Source organism: Phocoena sinus, chromosome 3, assembly GCF_008692025.1.
Source record: "Phocoena sinus isolate mPhoSin1 chromosome 3, mPhoSin1.pri, whole genome shotgun sequence".
Classification (NCBI taxonomy): Eukaryota; Metazoa; Chordata; class Mammalia; order Artiodactyla; family Phocoenidae; genus Phocoena; species Phocoena sinus.
This window is the reverse complement of record NC_045765.1, coordinates 100,718,491-100,735,229: the sequence shown is the minus strand read 5'-3', so window position 1 is coordinate 100,735,229 and position 16,739 is coordinate 100,718,491. Positions and strand designations below refer to the sequence as shown.

At 33.3% G+C, this 16,739-nt stretch overlaps 1 protein-coding gene across 1 annotated transcript; it reads right to left on the bottom strand.

Annotated features, from left to right (window-relative positions):
• Positions 1-391: 391 nt before the first annotated feature.
• On the bottom strand, positions 392-16,420 carry CETN3 (centrin 3). The gene is made up of 5 exons (XM_032628779.1): positions 16,273-16,420; positions 14,318-14,453; positions 12,619-12,733; positions 6,501-6,692; positions 392-1,167 (listed from the first exon to the last, which is right to left on the bottom strand). The coding sequence occupies exons 1-5, from the start codon at positions 16,287-16,289 to the stop codon at positions 1,124-1,126; spliced, it is 504 nt and encodes a 167-aa protein (XP_032484670.1). The 5' UTR covers positions 16,290-16,420; the 3' UTR covers positions 392-1,123.
• Between the last annotated feature and the right edge of the window lie 319 nt (positions 16,421-16,739).

Here is a 16,739-nt window from a genome sequence, read left to right as displayed (position 1 = left end):
TTCTAGATAACTATTTGAAATATCACCACTGTTACATTATTCTCTACTGATTTTTTGTTAAATTTCTAGTGGATAACTCTTTCTGTAATATTCTAGGAGGCTCACAACATTTAAAGTGCCTCAAATTATTACTATGACCTATCTCCCCTAACCACGTGTTTCCCCCTAACATACACTTCTACAAGGAAGAAGAACCCACCAGTATGTGGAAAATCTGTCTCCACTGTTTCCTGGTGAATCACAGAACGTTCCTTTATACAGCTAAAACAGAGCCTTAAATGATTTCTGTGGCTTACAGTTTCCTATTTTCATCACTGTGACGTTTAATTGAGTGATAATTATCTTAACAGATCAAAATTCCAAAATTTAAATCTTTCACTTTGTCAAGAAGTTAGATGATTCAAACTATATTCAATTAGTTTAAGAAAGAAATATCCAGATTTAACTGTCATAACTTAAGACACCAAAAGTGTTACAGAACATAATATTGAATACATGAGGATAAATGAGTCTATATGCACAATACTTTTTCCCTCCAAACTGAAAGACATGACTCATGAAAAAGGAATTATGCCTATACGGAGTCATCATTTTGTACTGAAACATCAAATGTCAAACTTGTAATGGAAAAATGTGCTCTTCTATTGCAATTTATATTTCAATTTTCGTTTCTGAAACCAACCATGTATAGAGAAAAGATTTAAGAAAGATACTCTTGAGGGTTAGCAGACATTTGGAATCAAAATAAACAGAAAAGTTACCAAATTTTGAAATACTAAAAAATAAACATTTTATTAAGGAAAGTCTGAAAAACATGTGCACCAAAAGTGACTACTAATGCTAAATAAAAAATCTTCAAAAAATGTGTACCACATGATTCAATTTTTTAAACTTTATATATAAAAGCTATATTATAAATACAAAGCTAAACTATTAGAGTACTAACAATACTGTTCATATAAAGAAACTTAACAGTAGTAAAATATGAATACATAAGATGCTTATTTTTGGTCCTTTTGGAAAAAAGAACTAAGTTGTTTTTTTTTTTAAACACGGCTTCAGGCACAAAAATAGAATATAAGATGATAACTGCAACATTCTTAGTGTTTATCCTTGTAATTCTTTAAATGTCACCAGTCATAATAGCAATGAATTCCTCTTGATTTACTGTGGTAAGAAAGAAAATGTAAGTCAGAAATACAAATTTTTTTCAGAGAACACTATTACTATTTTACTAAGTATCTTTAAATTTTATATTATACAAAATTCTTAATAAACCAAAACATAGCTTTTTGCTTTTACTTCTTTGGTAGGAAGTTGAATATGTTAATTAAATTGAACTTCATGAATACAAAAATACATAAAATATAATAATATAAATTAATATTCTATAGTATTAGCTAGGAAAAAGACATAATAGTATATAAATAACAAAAAATTCATCATAATCATAATATGTATACACAATAAAATAGTTTTAAAAACAAAATTTTAAATTTCTTAGATAGTTAAACTCTCTTGATAATCGTTATTGTACTAGTTCATTTAGCAAACCCTTTCTTAATAAATAAGCTTAAATATATCACACATGTAAGTTAGAATTCTGAAGGATAAAAATATATTAGAATTAGAAAAAAAGTCAAATCATTGTTTTTTGGAACTTTTATATATTTAAAAGCCTATTTTAAAGAAAAACTAATTGAAACATAGTTAAAGAAAAAAATACTGCAAAAAATAAGCTATAAGGAGTTAAGAGGAATGAGCCATCCAGGAGCTGATAAATAACCAAGAATTCATGCATTCAATATGAAACATCTACAAGACACTATGATAGACACAGAACAGAATACAAAACCTGTAATACAAAACTGAAAATACTTTCAGTGATTTTATAAATTGTAGTACTGATCTTTAACCTTTGCAGTTAAACGAATACATTTCAATATCTTATGAAAGCTATGACCCCTCTCTCCCTAGTTAAAAAAAAGAAAATCAAAATATATAAAAATTTTAAACAATTTCATCAATATGTACCTTCATTTAAGAACCCCTGATTTAGAAAAATCTAGAGTGAGGCATCTAGACCAAAACAGGAAACAAGGCTATATTTTTAAGAAAAACAACATAAGGAAAGCAGCCTTGGAATGATCTGACTACACATTATTTTAATAGCATAATAAAGCCATGATTAAAATATTCAAAATCTGAAAAGTACTTATGTTTTGTTACTTAAAAGATCTAAAACTTTTTTCCCTCAATTTGTAAACTCTCAATACTCAAATTCCAAATTAAGCTTCATATAGTTCTAAAACAAAGCAAATCAATATTTATGTTATTTATATGTAAACACTTTAAAGCACTGTAGCATTTCAAAAGTATTTTAAACTATTCCATAATTTCATACCTAAAAACAAAATACTTAAGTCCAAAAAAGTGAACCTAAAAGCTGAAGGGAAGAAAGTGGCTAAGGAATTTAAACTAGGTCCTTTATCGTCAGTGAGACTTTCAGACAATTAGGAGAATCTGTGATGCCTTTATACATTTGGTTTTATAACCTTCTCTATCAATCATACTTATATCAAGTTCCTTGATGTAAGGAACACAATACCTACCTTAAAATAGGCATTTGATAAAATATATATTGAATCAAAAATACATGACACTTCATTTTTTTCTACACTGCCTTTTTAAATAATATTTTCATAAATCAATCATTTCATAGGGTAAATCTTATTACATGTCATTAAAATAAAAAATTTTAGAGAAATTAAGTACCTTAGAGACCATCTGGCTTTGAGGGGAAAAAACAAATTTTAATATCTGAAGTGTCAGTTGAATATTCTACTAACACACTGTTTCCTATAATAGTATGCAATTTTAAAAACTCCATAAACATAGAAACCTAATTAATATTTTACTTTATAGCACAAGAGGCAATACAGTGTTATGGCTAAAAGCATATTGTCATTATGGAGGTATGAGTTTAAGTCTGGCTCTGCCATGTATTAGCTTTGTAATAAGCTTGGACAGGTTATTAAACTCTCAGAGCTTTAGTTTCCTCATCTATATATATACATGTATCCTATGCATAAATGGGTATAACATTGTATTCACTTCACAAAAGCTATTATGTAAATTAAGCGACATAATCCACAATGTAACATGCTAAGCACAGAATCTAACATATATAAAGTACTAAACAAATGCTAACATTCATCATAATTATTTAGAAGATGGTCCACTTTGGTTTTTTAAATGTTGCTTCCACTTTTCCAAAATGATTTACTGTATTTTATTTTATATATCTTGGGAGGGATTCTTTCTATATCATTACCACAGCTGTATTTATATTTTGTATTATGTCTTCTTTTCCTTTAATTCCTCATTCACCATGTTTATTATTCTATACATACAATAAAAAAAAAAATTTTCATTGCTCTCAAATACTGAAGTGTGAAAAACTCGTAAAAACAGAACAATTACTGAAGTCCAAAAAAGGTAGCAAAGTATTATGATCTTTACCAGTTTAACATATACAAAGAAAACAGGTTAGTTATATCTAAGAAAAATTCTGCCTACAGTCCAAAAAAAAAAAACCAGATTAAGTGATCAGATTAATAAATTATTATAAAATCTAACTTCCCACTTTTTCAAAAATGGGCAGATTTTCAGATAGCTACAGAAACCCAATATAAATTAAGGCAGTAACCCAAAGCCACACTAAATAGATTAGGGTTGGAGTTCTCATTGTTTCTGAATATGAAAATGCCTTTCAATAATAATTTTCTGGACTTGCCACAATAACAGCTATCCTTAGTATATCTCGTTTGAGAAGTAGATAATGTCAAATAGCTATATAAACTCTGCAATCAATCACAATAGCATTTAAATATAACTGAAAAAAGCAGTATATGTATGCATGTGCAATGCTATTATTCGTATGGTCTACAGACAATATTTGATGCATACATGAACTCCCAGACCCTGCACAATACCTCAGAAGGCCTCCACCCCTAGATACCCACATCTCAGATTGGAAACTACTGGATTAGACTATTTTAATATGATAAGACCACCCTCCTATCCCCCCCAAAAAAGACAAGTCTTAACAATAAAAGATGTGTCAGGTGTATTTTATTTGTAATCAATCACTTGGAAAAAAGAAAAAAAGTGTTATTTGCCTGTTATTTTATTTGTAATCAATCACTTGGAAAAAAAAGCGTTATTTGCCTGTTAGTCATGTGAATAAATGACAGTAGGATGCCCAAGCAACAGTTGTACAGTGACTTAAAGTGGAATAATGCAAGCAGTGAGGACCAAAGAAATGTTTTAAGGATGTACTAAAATAAATCTCCCAGCAATGGAGCACAGGTGTGAACTCAAATTCAAAAGCAGCAGGTAGAGCAGTCTAGCAAGGTATGCAAGAAATGGACACATTTTCTAAGAAAAGTTTCACATGAAGTTTGAATTTAAGAACAGGTTACTAACTGGTATTTTATTCTAATGTCAAATGAAGCTAATAACTAAAACCTAACTTGCATGAGCCTAGTACAGGAAAAAGAAACTGTTTATAACTCTGGTCGTTTGACACATATTAAGTAGCTGGAGGATGAAAAAGACATACCAAGATTCTCTCTACCACTGAAGAGAGTACCTTTACATAAAGGAACTCATTTAAAGCTAATTTAGGGTAATAATCAACAGCTAGGGAAGACACAAACATTTTTTAACTGTGAAGACAGCGGATTATCAATCCAAATATTAGAATTACAGCTTAAGAAGTCCTTTAAGTTTTCTCAAGTTTTAATCATCTCTGTTTTAAAATATAACTAACTATATTGATACCTTCAAAGAGCCAATACTAAAAATAGAAAAGTTGTATAATGCTTAAATAATAGTCACATAATGAGAAAGCACAATAATGCGCAATTCTAATGGACAATCTGAGCTGATAACTATTTGCTACTGTCTTATTTCCTTATTGAAGCATGCCAGTATTTCCAAGGTTTTAGATATATATTTTTTTTTATGTAAAAATGAATAGTTGGTACTATAGCAACATATATCTACTGTAACGCACACTCCTCACTGCTTAAGTCAACAAACGTCAGAGTACTCATCATGTTCAAGAAAATGCAGGAGAATATAAAGAAGAAAAAGGAAAACAAGCTTACATTTAATGCTAGGCACCTTCAATTGTCTTCATTTAATACTCACAACCATCAGGAAAGGTATTATCATTCTGATTTTTATAAATAGGAAAACTGAGACTCAGACAATGTTAAAAACTTGCACAAAAGTACAGAGCTACTAAGTAACTGGTAGAGATTCAATTCAAATCCAGGTCTGTATGATTTTAAAGCCTCAGGCCTTTCACACTATATGATTCCAAACTACTCTTCAATGGCTCACAATATAACTGGAGAGACACACATGTATATAACTAACAGAAGGCAGTGTACAAAAGGTCAAAATAGTTTATTTCTCTAAATGTTATGGGCCCTTAATGGAAATCTCATAATTTATAAACAGAGACCGCTGAGGGAGGCTTTTGAGAAAAAGATGGAGTTTAAAATGAACCTGAGAGAACGACTAACATTTTAGCAGACAGCAATTGGCAATTAGAGCATTCTAGGATTAAAGAATAGCATGAGATGAAAGGCACAGCATAAAAAGATAGGACAGAGTATAATTTGTCAAAGTGTGTATACTATATGGGAGGTGAGGGTTAAAGTAGAAAGTAGAAGAATACAGTGGGAAATAAAACTAGATAGTTATGGTATGACAGATCATAGAAGACCTTGGACTTTACTCCATAGGCACTGAAGAATCATCGTAAGTGTTTGAACAGGAAAATGACATCACCAAACCTGCATTTTAGGAAAAGAATGCTGCTAGAACAAATCAGGAAGAGAAAAGAGGCTTACAGGCATAGAGGGCAATTAGGAAGCTACAAGAGACTGTAAAGTCAGTGAGAGCAGGGACAACATCAGCCTCTTTGATTGGGTAGCACCAGTCAGCACACAGAACACTGTACCCAGCAGGCATTCAAGAAAATAATGAACAAAGCTATGATAACATTCCTACAAAGAAATTAGGGCCTGAATTAGGACAGTAGCAGTAAACAAAGAAATAAAACAGATTAAAAATATTTGGAGGGTAGACTCAACAGAACTTAGACGTGCATGTAGGTTGAGGAAGACATTAAAGGCTGAATCTTTACTGAGTGGCTGAAATTTTGGAGATATTTCACCTCAAAGAAAAGTAAAGCAGTTTCTTGAAGTGTGGAAGCTCATACTATAATCTGTACAGTTGGTTTTAAAGGTCTGCTTCATTCTAAACTGAGTATGTGAAATATTTATGTAAAAATCCCATTATAGGATGAAAAACATTTACACTAAATAGTTTGCAAAGGGTCTTGAAAATCATTTGGTTTTAGAAAAAATTACCATATGTGTACAGTAGGCATATTTGGAATATATGTTTTACTCAAAACTTACTTTCTCCATCACCATCTTTATCAAATTCTTCTATCATAGCCCGAAGTTCTTCATCACTCATGTTTTCACCCAATTCTCTGGCAACACGTCGCAAATTCCTCAGGCTTATTTTACCTGAATCATCATCATCAAATAGTTTAAATGCCTTCAATATTTCTTCATGTGGATCTCTTTCCAATATCCAGTCTGTCACTATAGTTAAAAAAATACGAAAAGTAAACCTTTATAGTCTCAAAGGCATTCATTTGTGAAATCAACTAATTATTAGATGAGAATTAAAGCTATGAATCTGTCAACATTTAGTTTGACAATAAAAATGCCAAAGTCCAAAAGCCCAAAGAGATAAACAGAAAATTAGAAAAACCAAATCCATATTTTAGAATTTAACCTTTACATTATCAACAATTTATCCTATTATATCACACATAAGCAAAATTTTGAAAACTACATTTATATCATATTTAAGGTTTACTATTATCAAGAATTGTACTAGGCTCCACTGACATCAAGCACACAAGTCTATGAGTAACCTAGTTGTAGAGATGATATACCAACAAAACAATTAAAACCAACTAGATAAAAGTTGTTTGCTGGCTAAACTTAATATTAATACTGATTGTTCTTCAAATTTAATACAACCACAATCTCAGACAGTAGATGAAAATTCCATTCATATCCTCATGACTTAAAAGAACCTCTTGGTTTCTCACAAGTAGTTATTAAAAGGATTAAATCTGACTGTAGTAAGAAAAAAAAAAGGTCTGAAAAGGAGATCTCTCTAAAGTCAAATCCATTTTGTTCATCAAGATAATAACTATCAGACAGCTTAATTAAAATTAAATGTGAGTAAATTCAAGCCTCAATAGTAATAATTATTTTAAAATACTAAATGTAATAATATATAATAAGAGTCAACTTAATATTTTCAATATAACCACAGTCTTTAATCAATAGCCATAATAACAGAAATTTTTAAATCTGTGGTATAAAATTTTTTAAGTTACTAGATAAAATTCTGAAAATATCAAAGGAAATATCTCTGAAGTAATTCTACACGCTAGTCTACCACTACAACAAGACGTATTTATGACCTTCACTGTCCCATTAAAAATAACTCAGTCCTGGGCTTCCCTGGTGGCACAGTGGTTGAGAGTCCGCCTGCCGATGCAGAGGACACAGGTTCGTGCCCCGGTCTGGGAAGATCCCACATGCCGCAGAGCAGCTGGGCCCGTGAGCCATGGCCACTGAGCCTGCGCATCCGGAGCCTGTGCTCTGCAACAGGGGAGGCCACAACAATGAGAGGCCCGCGTACGGCAAAAAAATAAAAAAATAAAAATAACTCAGTCCTGTTGACGTTTACAGAATCACTAAAAATTTGCAAATGCTTATAGATGGAAAATACTGGAATATTTAATGTACCCAGAAGAAAAATACAATTCAAGACCCCCACAAATAGTTGTTTTGCTGCTGTTTTCATCATATTTGGTTGAATAAGCTTTAGAATAAGCACCTATTCAAGCTAACGTTAAATCATCTGCACATATATTCAATAGTTTTCTTTTATCCATTAATTTTATACAAAAAGTCTTCCAAGTAACTAATTGAAGTATATTACTATAAGTATGCAAATCATCAAAGCTCATAAATATTCAGTTAAAAAGGAGTTGGCATATATACAGCCATAACACCAAAATAAAATACCACACTTAACTCTATGGCTCATACTCAACTTATTTTGAATTTAGTCCCAACAAAAAAGCAGGACAAGGAAAAAAAAAGTGTTAAGAAATTTTCTTCACCAATTAAATAATTTACATGACAGGTGAACCAAAAAAGCAGCTTGCTGAAAATATTAATGTATTTAAAGAAGCAACAGGGTGATCTGGGGAACAGATGGGGCTCCAAGATGTATAAATTCCTATCCCACTGGTGCTTTAATTGTATTAGTTACTTCAGACTTATGTGTCTATATAATCTTTTATCAATACTTTGCCTTAGAATGCAACTTTTCTTTGGAACTATAAATACCCATCATTCTGGACAGCTAAAACATTGTAACTTTATGGTGACTATCCTCCATGCCTTAATCTTCTATTCTTATCCTACAAAGTAGAATTATAAGAAATACATTTATTTTTCAACGAAAATAAATTGACTGACATACAAGCAGTAAAGATAGGTTCAATCTATTTCACAAATTTCTGTCCATGTAACTCAATTTTCAAATGATTTAATTATACTCTCAGAAAGGTACTTACTCAAAATAGTTAGCCCTTATACATTATAACAATCACTTAATAAAGCAAATTCAAAAACATCACATTAAAACTTTAAACCCAGTTACTTATATCCTAGAGTACTGAGGTTACCACCTTTTTTACTCTTGAATGTACCTCTTTTCTTTTTATTCTCACCACCCTCAGCATAAAAAGTCTATTACAGTTATCCCTCAGTTTCCATGGTATCCATGGGGGATTGGTTCCAGGACTCCCCTCAGATACCAAAATCTGGGACGGATAGCATTTGCATATAATCTATGTACATCCTCCTGTATACTTTAAATCATCTCTAGATTACTTATAATACCTAATATCATGTAAATGCTATGTAAATAGTTGTAAATATGATGTAAATGCTATGTAAATAATTGCCAGGCACTCAGCAAATTCAAGTTTAGCTTCTTGGAACTTTCTGGAATTTTTTTTTCCTAATATTTTCAATCCGCAGAAGCAGAACCCAGGGATAGGGAGGGCCAACTGTATCTTCTGCCTGCAATCTCTTCCCTCCAACACATCTTTAATAATCTCAACAGTTACCTCTCTAAAACATATTATCTCCTCTTCTTTAAAAACTGACATAGATCCTCTGCTGACTAAAGTCCAAACTGTGTCATGCAAGACTTTACCTAGCTGGCCCAGTCCTACCTTTCCAGTTATTTCCCTATCCTCTAGAGCAGGAGACTAACTGAAGTTTTCTGAACATGCTACATGTCTGTTATTACTCCTTGTTGTTGCTGTTTTCTCTGCTTAGAATGCCGTTCTATACCCCTCCCACAATTTTCCCCTTGTGATGAAATCCTATTCCTGTTCCCAAAGCCTAAATTAAAAATCCCCTCTGCAAAGTCTTCAATTGCTCTAGATCAGGAATTGACAAACTTTCCTGCCAAAGACCAGACAGTAAATATTTTAGGCTTTTTTTTTTTGCAGGGGGGCGGCGAGGGAGCATAAGGTCTCTGTCTCAACCACTCACTCTGTCATGGTACCACAAAAGCAGCATAAAAGAATGGATGTGGCAGGGACTTCCCTGGTGGGGCAGTGGTTAAGAACCCACCTGCCAATGCAGGAGACACAGGTTCGAGCCCTGGTCCGGGAAGACCCCACATGCCACGGAGCAACTAAGTTCATGCACCACAACTACTGAAGCCCGCGTGCCTAGAGCCCATGTTCTGCAACAAGGGAAGCCACCGCAAAGAGTAGCTCCCGCTTGCCACACATAGAGGAATACCACACGCAGCAACGAAGACCCAACACAGCCATAAATTAATTAATTAATTAATTAATTAAATTAAAAAAAAAAAGAATGGATGTGGCAGCATACAGGCAACAGCTGAATTTGGCCCAAGGGCTGTAGTATGCCACTACTGCCCTATACAAAATTATAAGTCACCACAGAGCATCATAGCTTGTTATCACCTGCATTTAAATTGTAAACTCCTTGAAAGAACCTCTTAGTAACTTGTGATTAATTCCCCTCCCTCACCCCAGCACAGTACTGAATGCCAAAAAATTCAGCAAATGTTTGCTATGCAAAACAAAAAACAATATAATATTCTATTCTAAATAGGCAATAAAATAATAAATAGTACATGCCAAAAATAGATAAGTACAAATAGCTGACTTATCTTGGTCTTACTTTAAAGCAGCAATTCCTAAAACACCTGTAACTCACAAGCCTCAGGTTGTCTAAATTCTAAACTTACATTAAGTATATTTTAATACTTTTTTCTAGCATTGGAAAGAATATGAAGTGCCAAACTTTATCTAGAAATACCTGTAAATATCTGTGGAACAATATCCTTAAACAGTAATAGATAGGAGATAAAAGTAAGATTCATATATTCTGATTTAGAGTTATTTGTCCCAAACTATAAAACATATATTCATCTGTGGCCAGTTACTATTTTAAAATGATTTAAAAAATGGGGAAAGTAATAGTTTTTGATTATTTGATTCCCAAATAGTAATAAAATTTTATTTGACAGTTGATATTCTCAATAGGTAACCTTAGGATAGTTAAAGTATGTACTAAGCCTGCCAAATGGTTGATCTTTGAAAGTCAGGCTGAAGTTTACTCATGACCATTTATTCTAAAAGGAACCCAGTATTTCTGTGCTGTTAATAACATAGAAGAGATGCAGGGTCAGGAAAGGTAGAGATTACATGGGACTCTGGCTTCAACTGCTAATAAAATCAAAATTTTAAAACTGTATTCACCTAAGATGAAATAATGTGTTTTGTAAAATTACTAGAGGCAAATAGTGCTTAAAATAACCTACAACTACAGGAAAAAGGTAATGAGAAAAATATAAATATATGGAGCAGAATATTTTTATGTTCCAGTGATATATATATTTTCCAGCCATTGAAACAAAGACTAATTTTTGAAGTAATAATAACAACAAACACTTAATAGAACTTACTACATACTAGGCCCTTTTCTAAATACTTTACATAGTTTTAGCTTAGTTATTCCTCCTAAGAACCCTATGAGATAATACAACTATCCCCATTTTATAGCTGAAAATGAGGCACAGAGAAGTAAAATGACCAAGTTACACAGCTGGTAAGTGGCAAAACCAAGATCTAAACCCAGGCAACCTGGTTCCAAAATGTCCATGCTAAACCACTACACTGTACCAAATGTACCTGAATTATAGCTCTTTCCTAGTAGTATCATTTCTACTGTATCCTGATCCTTGTTTCTATAAACAATCTAAGTTGAAACTTGAACTAAGATCATAAACCCCAGAAAGCTTCAATACTGGGAAAATAAAGATGGCTCTCTACCTCTTCTCAAGTAAATAATTCTACGAACTAGAGAAAAAAAAAAAAAAGAATATCCTCTCCAAAGGGACAAGCTGCCTCTCTAAATAGTCATCTATTAGTTCATAAATTGGGGATCTTCTGTGCAGTGCTTCTTTTTGGTCTTTTAGATTTATTTGTTCTTTAATTTCTTTTTTCCTTCCTTTTGGTTTGAATTTTCAGATTTAAAAGAAATTACTAATGATATGAATCTATTTTTTCACACGTACTAACTGCCATTTCTTTTTGTTTCTCATATTACTTCTTGTTGAATATTTAAAATAAAGGGTTTGTATCTCTGTGTGTAACTGAATTTTCCTAGATTTTTTAAATATCTAAAAATAACTAAATAATATGCTGATATTATAACCCAGTGGGTTGTTCTAAAATGTCTTCTGCTCCCAGTCTGCCAACTGCCTCCCTTACTACAATCTTCTCCCCACCAGCAACTTTAAAGAGATGACTTTATTCATTGATGTCAAGGTCATCCAGAGTAGGTAGCCCCTCATAAGCTTTGTCAACCTGAAGGCATGCACTTCATATACAGCTAAAGATACCAACTGCTACCAATTTCCTCTCCTTCCACTTTGCCAACGAAAATCACATACTTGGATGGTGTTGGGAAATATTTTCCAAACAAAAATATACCAAATTTTATCTTTTACTGTGAGAAATAATTTTTTGATCACTCTTTTAGTTCTATCACATAATATAGGTACATATTACATGGAAAGACATCTTCCCAGGAGAAGCTACACAATAGTTCCTTGGTTAAAATCTTCAGAACAAAAGACAAAAAGATAAATCCCATTTACAGTGAAGCTATAAATCTTATTTTTTCTTTGAAAATTAGCAAAAAAAGAGTACCAAAAAAAAAACCCCAAAATAAGATCCACATTACACAGCAATGTTCAATAGCAAAATTCCATAACCCAGAGACTTTCAAAACTATTGATAGTAACCAGATAATTTCCTAACAAACTGCTGATTACAAAGACTATTGTAAAATAGTCTTTACAATATTGTAAAATACACACCAACTTCATTAAAATCTTCAAAGGTGATTTTCCCTGTGGCTTCTCTGTCATAATCTTTAAGAATCTTCAGTACATCAGCTTTTTTTACATCAAACCCCAAGGCTCTCATTGCCACCTTTTGGATTAAAAGGGAAAAGCAAATTATAAACATTTTTTACAAAAGAAGTGAATTCCAATTCTTAAATAAGTTTTTACTACTTAAAAGATGACAACACATCAATAAAACACACACTCTTTTGCATGTTTTATGTCTCTAAAGTAACAGTGATAGTTCTTCTTCATTACTGAAATTAAATAGCAATTTTTTTCATTTATATATCCTTTTTTTAATGACAAACTAATCAGTGAGTGTTTATAGAATACATTCTACAATGTACTGACTTCAGTGCACAGATAATTTTAATAAGTTATTTTTTCTCAAAGGATTAACAAACAAATCCAAAAAAAAGGCATACCCTAAATATTAAAAAGTTATACAACAGAAGAGATTATAAAAATTAAAATAAGAATTTTCATCAGACTCAACATGATTAGTTATCAAGTAGGTGGTCTAAGAACCTGACCTTAGAGAAAGAAGAGATCTAGTTACTAGTAACAGGAAGGAGAGATGTTACTGGTTAAAGACGTCTTATTTGGAGAGATTCGAGTTGTTCCTTGAATCGTATATGGATGAAGTAGAGTAGAAGAAAAGAATGACTAGTATTAAAACACACACAGAAATAAAAAATAGTCTTAAAGGAAATGAACAAAGCAGTTTACCTTACCTGAATGGGAAAAGATCAGGAGGAAGAAAGCAGCTAGCAAATGAGAAAAGTAGGTGGTAGTAAAAGTGTGGAGGGCATTCAATACAAATGAAAAAAATCTGAACTTTATCCAGTGTACAATGAGGAGCCACTAAGGGTTTATGAGCAATGAATAATATGATGAAAGAATTTTAGAAAGACGAATCTAATGATAGTGTACAGGAAATGGAGAAACCATTTAGGAAGTTCCAGATATAAAATAAGATCCCAAACCAAGATAATAAGAATAGCAACAAATGGAAGAGACATTATAAAGAATGGATTGAAGCTGAGTAACTAAAAGAAACAGTGGAAAAGTGAGCTAAAGAGATACAAAAATACTATCTTTTGCATTGTGCTGAGTTTAAGACCCAAACTACCTTCAACACCAATTTCCCCTTGGTTCTTTATAAATAATTCTAAAACCTAAAATTGACATTTTTTCCCCATTAGCATTGTGTCAACACCAGACATCACTTATGTTGTTTGCACCAGAGAAAATAGGTTGAGACTGTTAATAACATGTTCAAATTAAAAAACAAATAACACTCCCTCAATCTGAAAAATCAATGGATCACCAAACAAAACAAAACAAAACACAGTAGGAAGAGGAATATAGTTAGAAGTGTTTAAAACCTATAGGTTCAAATTATTTAAGTATGTGAGTAGAAAATAAGCCCCTTCGTAGGAATATATTTTTACAGTTAAAATATTATTCATTTTACCATGTGAAAAGGAGTTTCTAAAAAGATGTTTTGAGTACTATTCAATTTTATTATAGCACTTAACGGTAAATGTTTAAAATGGTTTCATATTTCCAAAATCAGTTTAATTAAAACATTTAAAAAAATATTTTTAATCAACTGTCAAAAATGCAAATCATTTTAACAGAAAAAGATATATTTTAAGTATATTACCTTTAATTCATGATAATCTATTGCTTCATCTTTGTCTGTGTCAAAAAGTTCAAAAGCATCTTTAATTTCTTGTTTCTGTTCTTCAGAGAGTTCTCTTCTTTTTTTCCTCTTTGTTTTGTCTACTACAAGCTCATTTCTATGAAATGATAAGAAAAAAGTCTATTTAGTCCACTTTAATCCTATTCTCCTAGGCTTCTAAATAATAAAATACCAAAAATGCAATAAAAATTAGCCAATGAATAATTTTCTAAATTTCGAAAAAGGAAGTACTTTGTAAAAATATAAAGAAAATTTCCCTACGTGAGTCAAAGCCCTGCTCATTTTATAGTCTAGGCTGCTATAAATGTGTACTTCCTAAACTGAAAAGTGTTACAGGTTATTAAAAGAAATGAGGACCTAGCTTTCCCTCTTCCTAGCTTTGTATTTATTCCCACTAATATTACTGTGGAAGAAACAAGAACTGTGAATAAGAAACACTAGTTTTATGCCAGAAACCCCAACAAAAAACAAAGCAACCATATCCCCATCATTCTACAATATAGACTGTTAAAAAAAAAAAAAAAGAATTCACAACTGATGATCACTATAGATTAGGTTTACTTTTATAGTGCTTATAATTATCAAAATCATTGTAAAAAACATCTAATTCATCAATTAACTTACTATTTTGGCATTGTGGGTTAAAATGTTTTTAGATTACACATTTTTAACAGTTTGGCACTTCTTTGTAATTTCTCCCATTAATATTAACAAATCAGCCAAAATAATGAACCTAAGCATACCATGAATACTAAGCACCAAAAAAAGTACATAATATTTATGCTAATTCTATATAATAATGTGAAGAGTCAACAGTCTTGTAAATCTCACTTAACATATACATCTAGACTTAATTTCTCATAAACTCTGGAAAAACTTTAAGAAAGTAATTTACTGTAAAAGCCAGAAATGTCTTCCTTAAGAGGTGCCGATCTAAGTGTTCCAAATTTTCAAATGGGGCTACAAAACTTGTATAAGAACAAGTTTTGAAACGGAAGAATTCTATAAATATAAAACATGTAGAACCCAGTGGAGTTTATTTATTTGCATTTTAAGTTGTATTGTTCTCTGAAATCTACCCCCAAAAAGGCAAGAGACGACTAAAAATGACCAAAAGAGGTATGATAAAGCTGAGGAAGTTCTTTCACAAGAGACCTGACTTCACACAAACTTGCAACTCCCGGGGATCATTTTCTTCCCAAGATTCTGAAGGGACAAGTTCGCAACCCACCAACAGCTGACCCCACCCAAGGATACCACGATTATCCCTTATTATAACTCGGTACCTTTTTAGTGTGACGTAACTACACAGACATTTTTAAGGTAAAACTTCTAGCTGGGGTTGGGGGCGGAGGCAACAAACAGTGCGTTAGAGGTTGGAACTGAAGGAAAGGTAAAGAAGCTTAAGACATTTAAGAAACTAATAGATTACCAACTATAATCACTAAAATGTGTCTCCGATTATACCGTAAAGCATGACCGCAGAAGAAGAGCGAGGAGAGGGTTTTGTGTTATTTCCAAAATTTACGGGTAAGTATGTTAGCAGGTCTGCGAGCTGGAAGTCGCTGACAAGGAACTGAAACAAGGGATGCTCCAAGGCCTGGTTTCCCGCAAACACCGCGCATAGAAACCTCGCGATATTACACTGCCTCCCCGAGACTAAGACAGCCCAGCTTTTTGGCGGTCCAAAGCCCAACGCCTTGACAGAAATGACCACCTCAGCAGAAGTGTGCGGAGCTCACCAGAGCCTCCAGGGTGAGGGGTCCGGGCCCGGGAAGGTTGGCCAAAGCTCTCTCCTCTCGTCCCAAACTGCATTCCCTTCCTCGCCTCGGCCCCAAGCTGCCTCCCTTCCACACACAGCCGCCCTGGGGCCCGCGGCGGGGTGTGGAGAGCATTGCCGCTTGCTCATTACCGACCTCAGAGCTAAACTCATGTTCTCTTCGGACAGAGACGTTCCTCTCGAGAACGATTTTAACCCCTACCCAAGGTAGCACGACTTCCACAAACCGCTCAACAGACACCAACGACCTCCGCGGCCTCAAGCACCTCCCACAAGGTAGACACGTCTGAGCTGGATTGGTTGAAATCGCTAATGTCCTGCCCATTGAGGCAAAAGCGTCACTAGTCCTCTGCTTTCATTGGGCAATTTTCGCGTCAATCAAAGAGATCTCCCTGCCGGCCTCCCCCGCTACGCCTACGGCCCTTTAGATTGGCCTATTGCTTTTTCTCTCTAATTCTTTGCGAAGCGAGGATCTGAGTGTTTGTTTGGCTCTTCGGTCGGAAGGTGGCTGAGCTAGGCCTCAGGAGAGAAGGCCTGCGGCTTGTGGGCCAGTGTCCGGAGACGGGGCGGGAAGGGAAGAGAGACGCCGCAGGCTGTTCTCTG

Excerpts from the sequence above, each read along its gene's own strand:
- CETN3 (XM_032628779.1), bottom strand. Across the intron at positions 6,693-12,618 it reads TGAAGATTTTAATGAAGTTG|TGACAGACTGGATATTGGAA; the intron begins GTGTGTATTTTA and ends TTTTAACTATAG. Across the intron at positions 1,168-6,500 it reads TAAAGATGGTGATGGAGAAA|TAAATCAAGAGGAATTCATT; the intron begins GTAAGTTTTGAG and ends TTCTTACCACAG.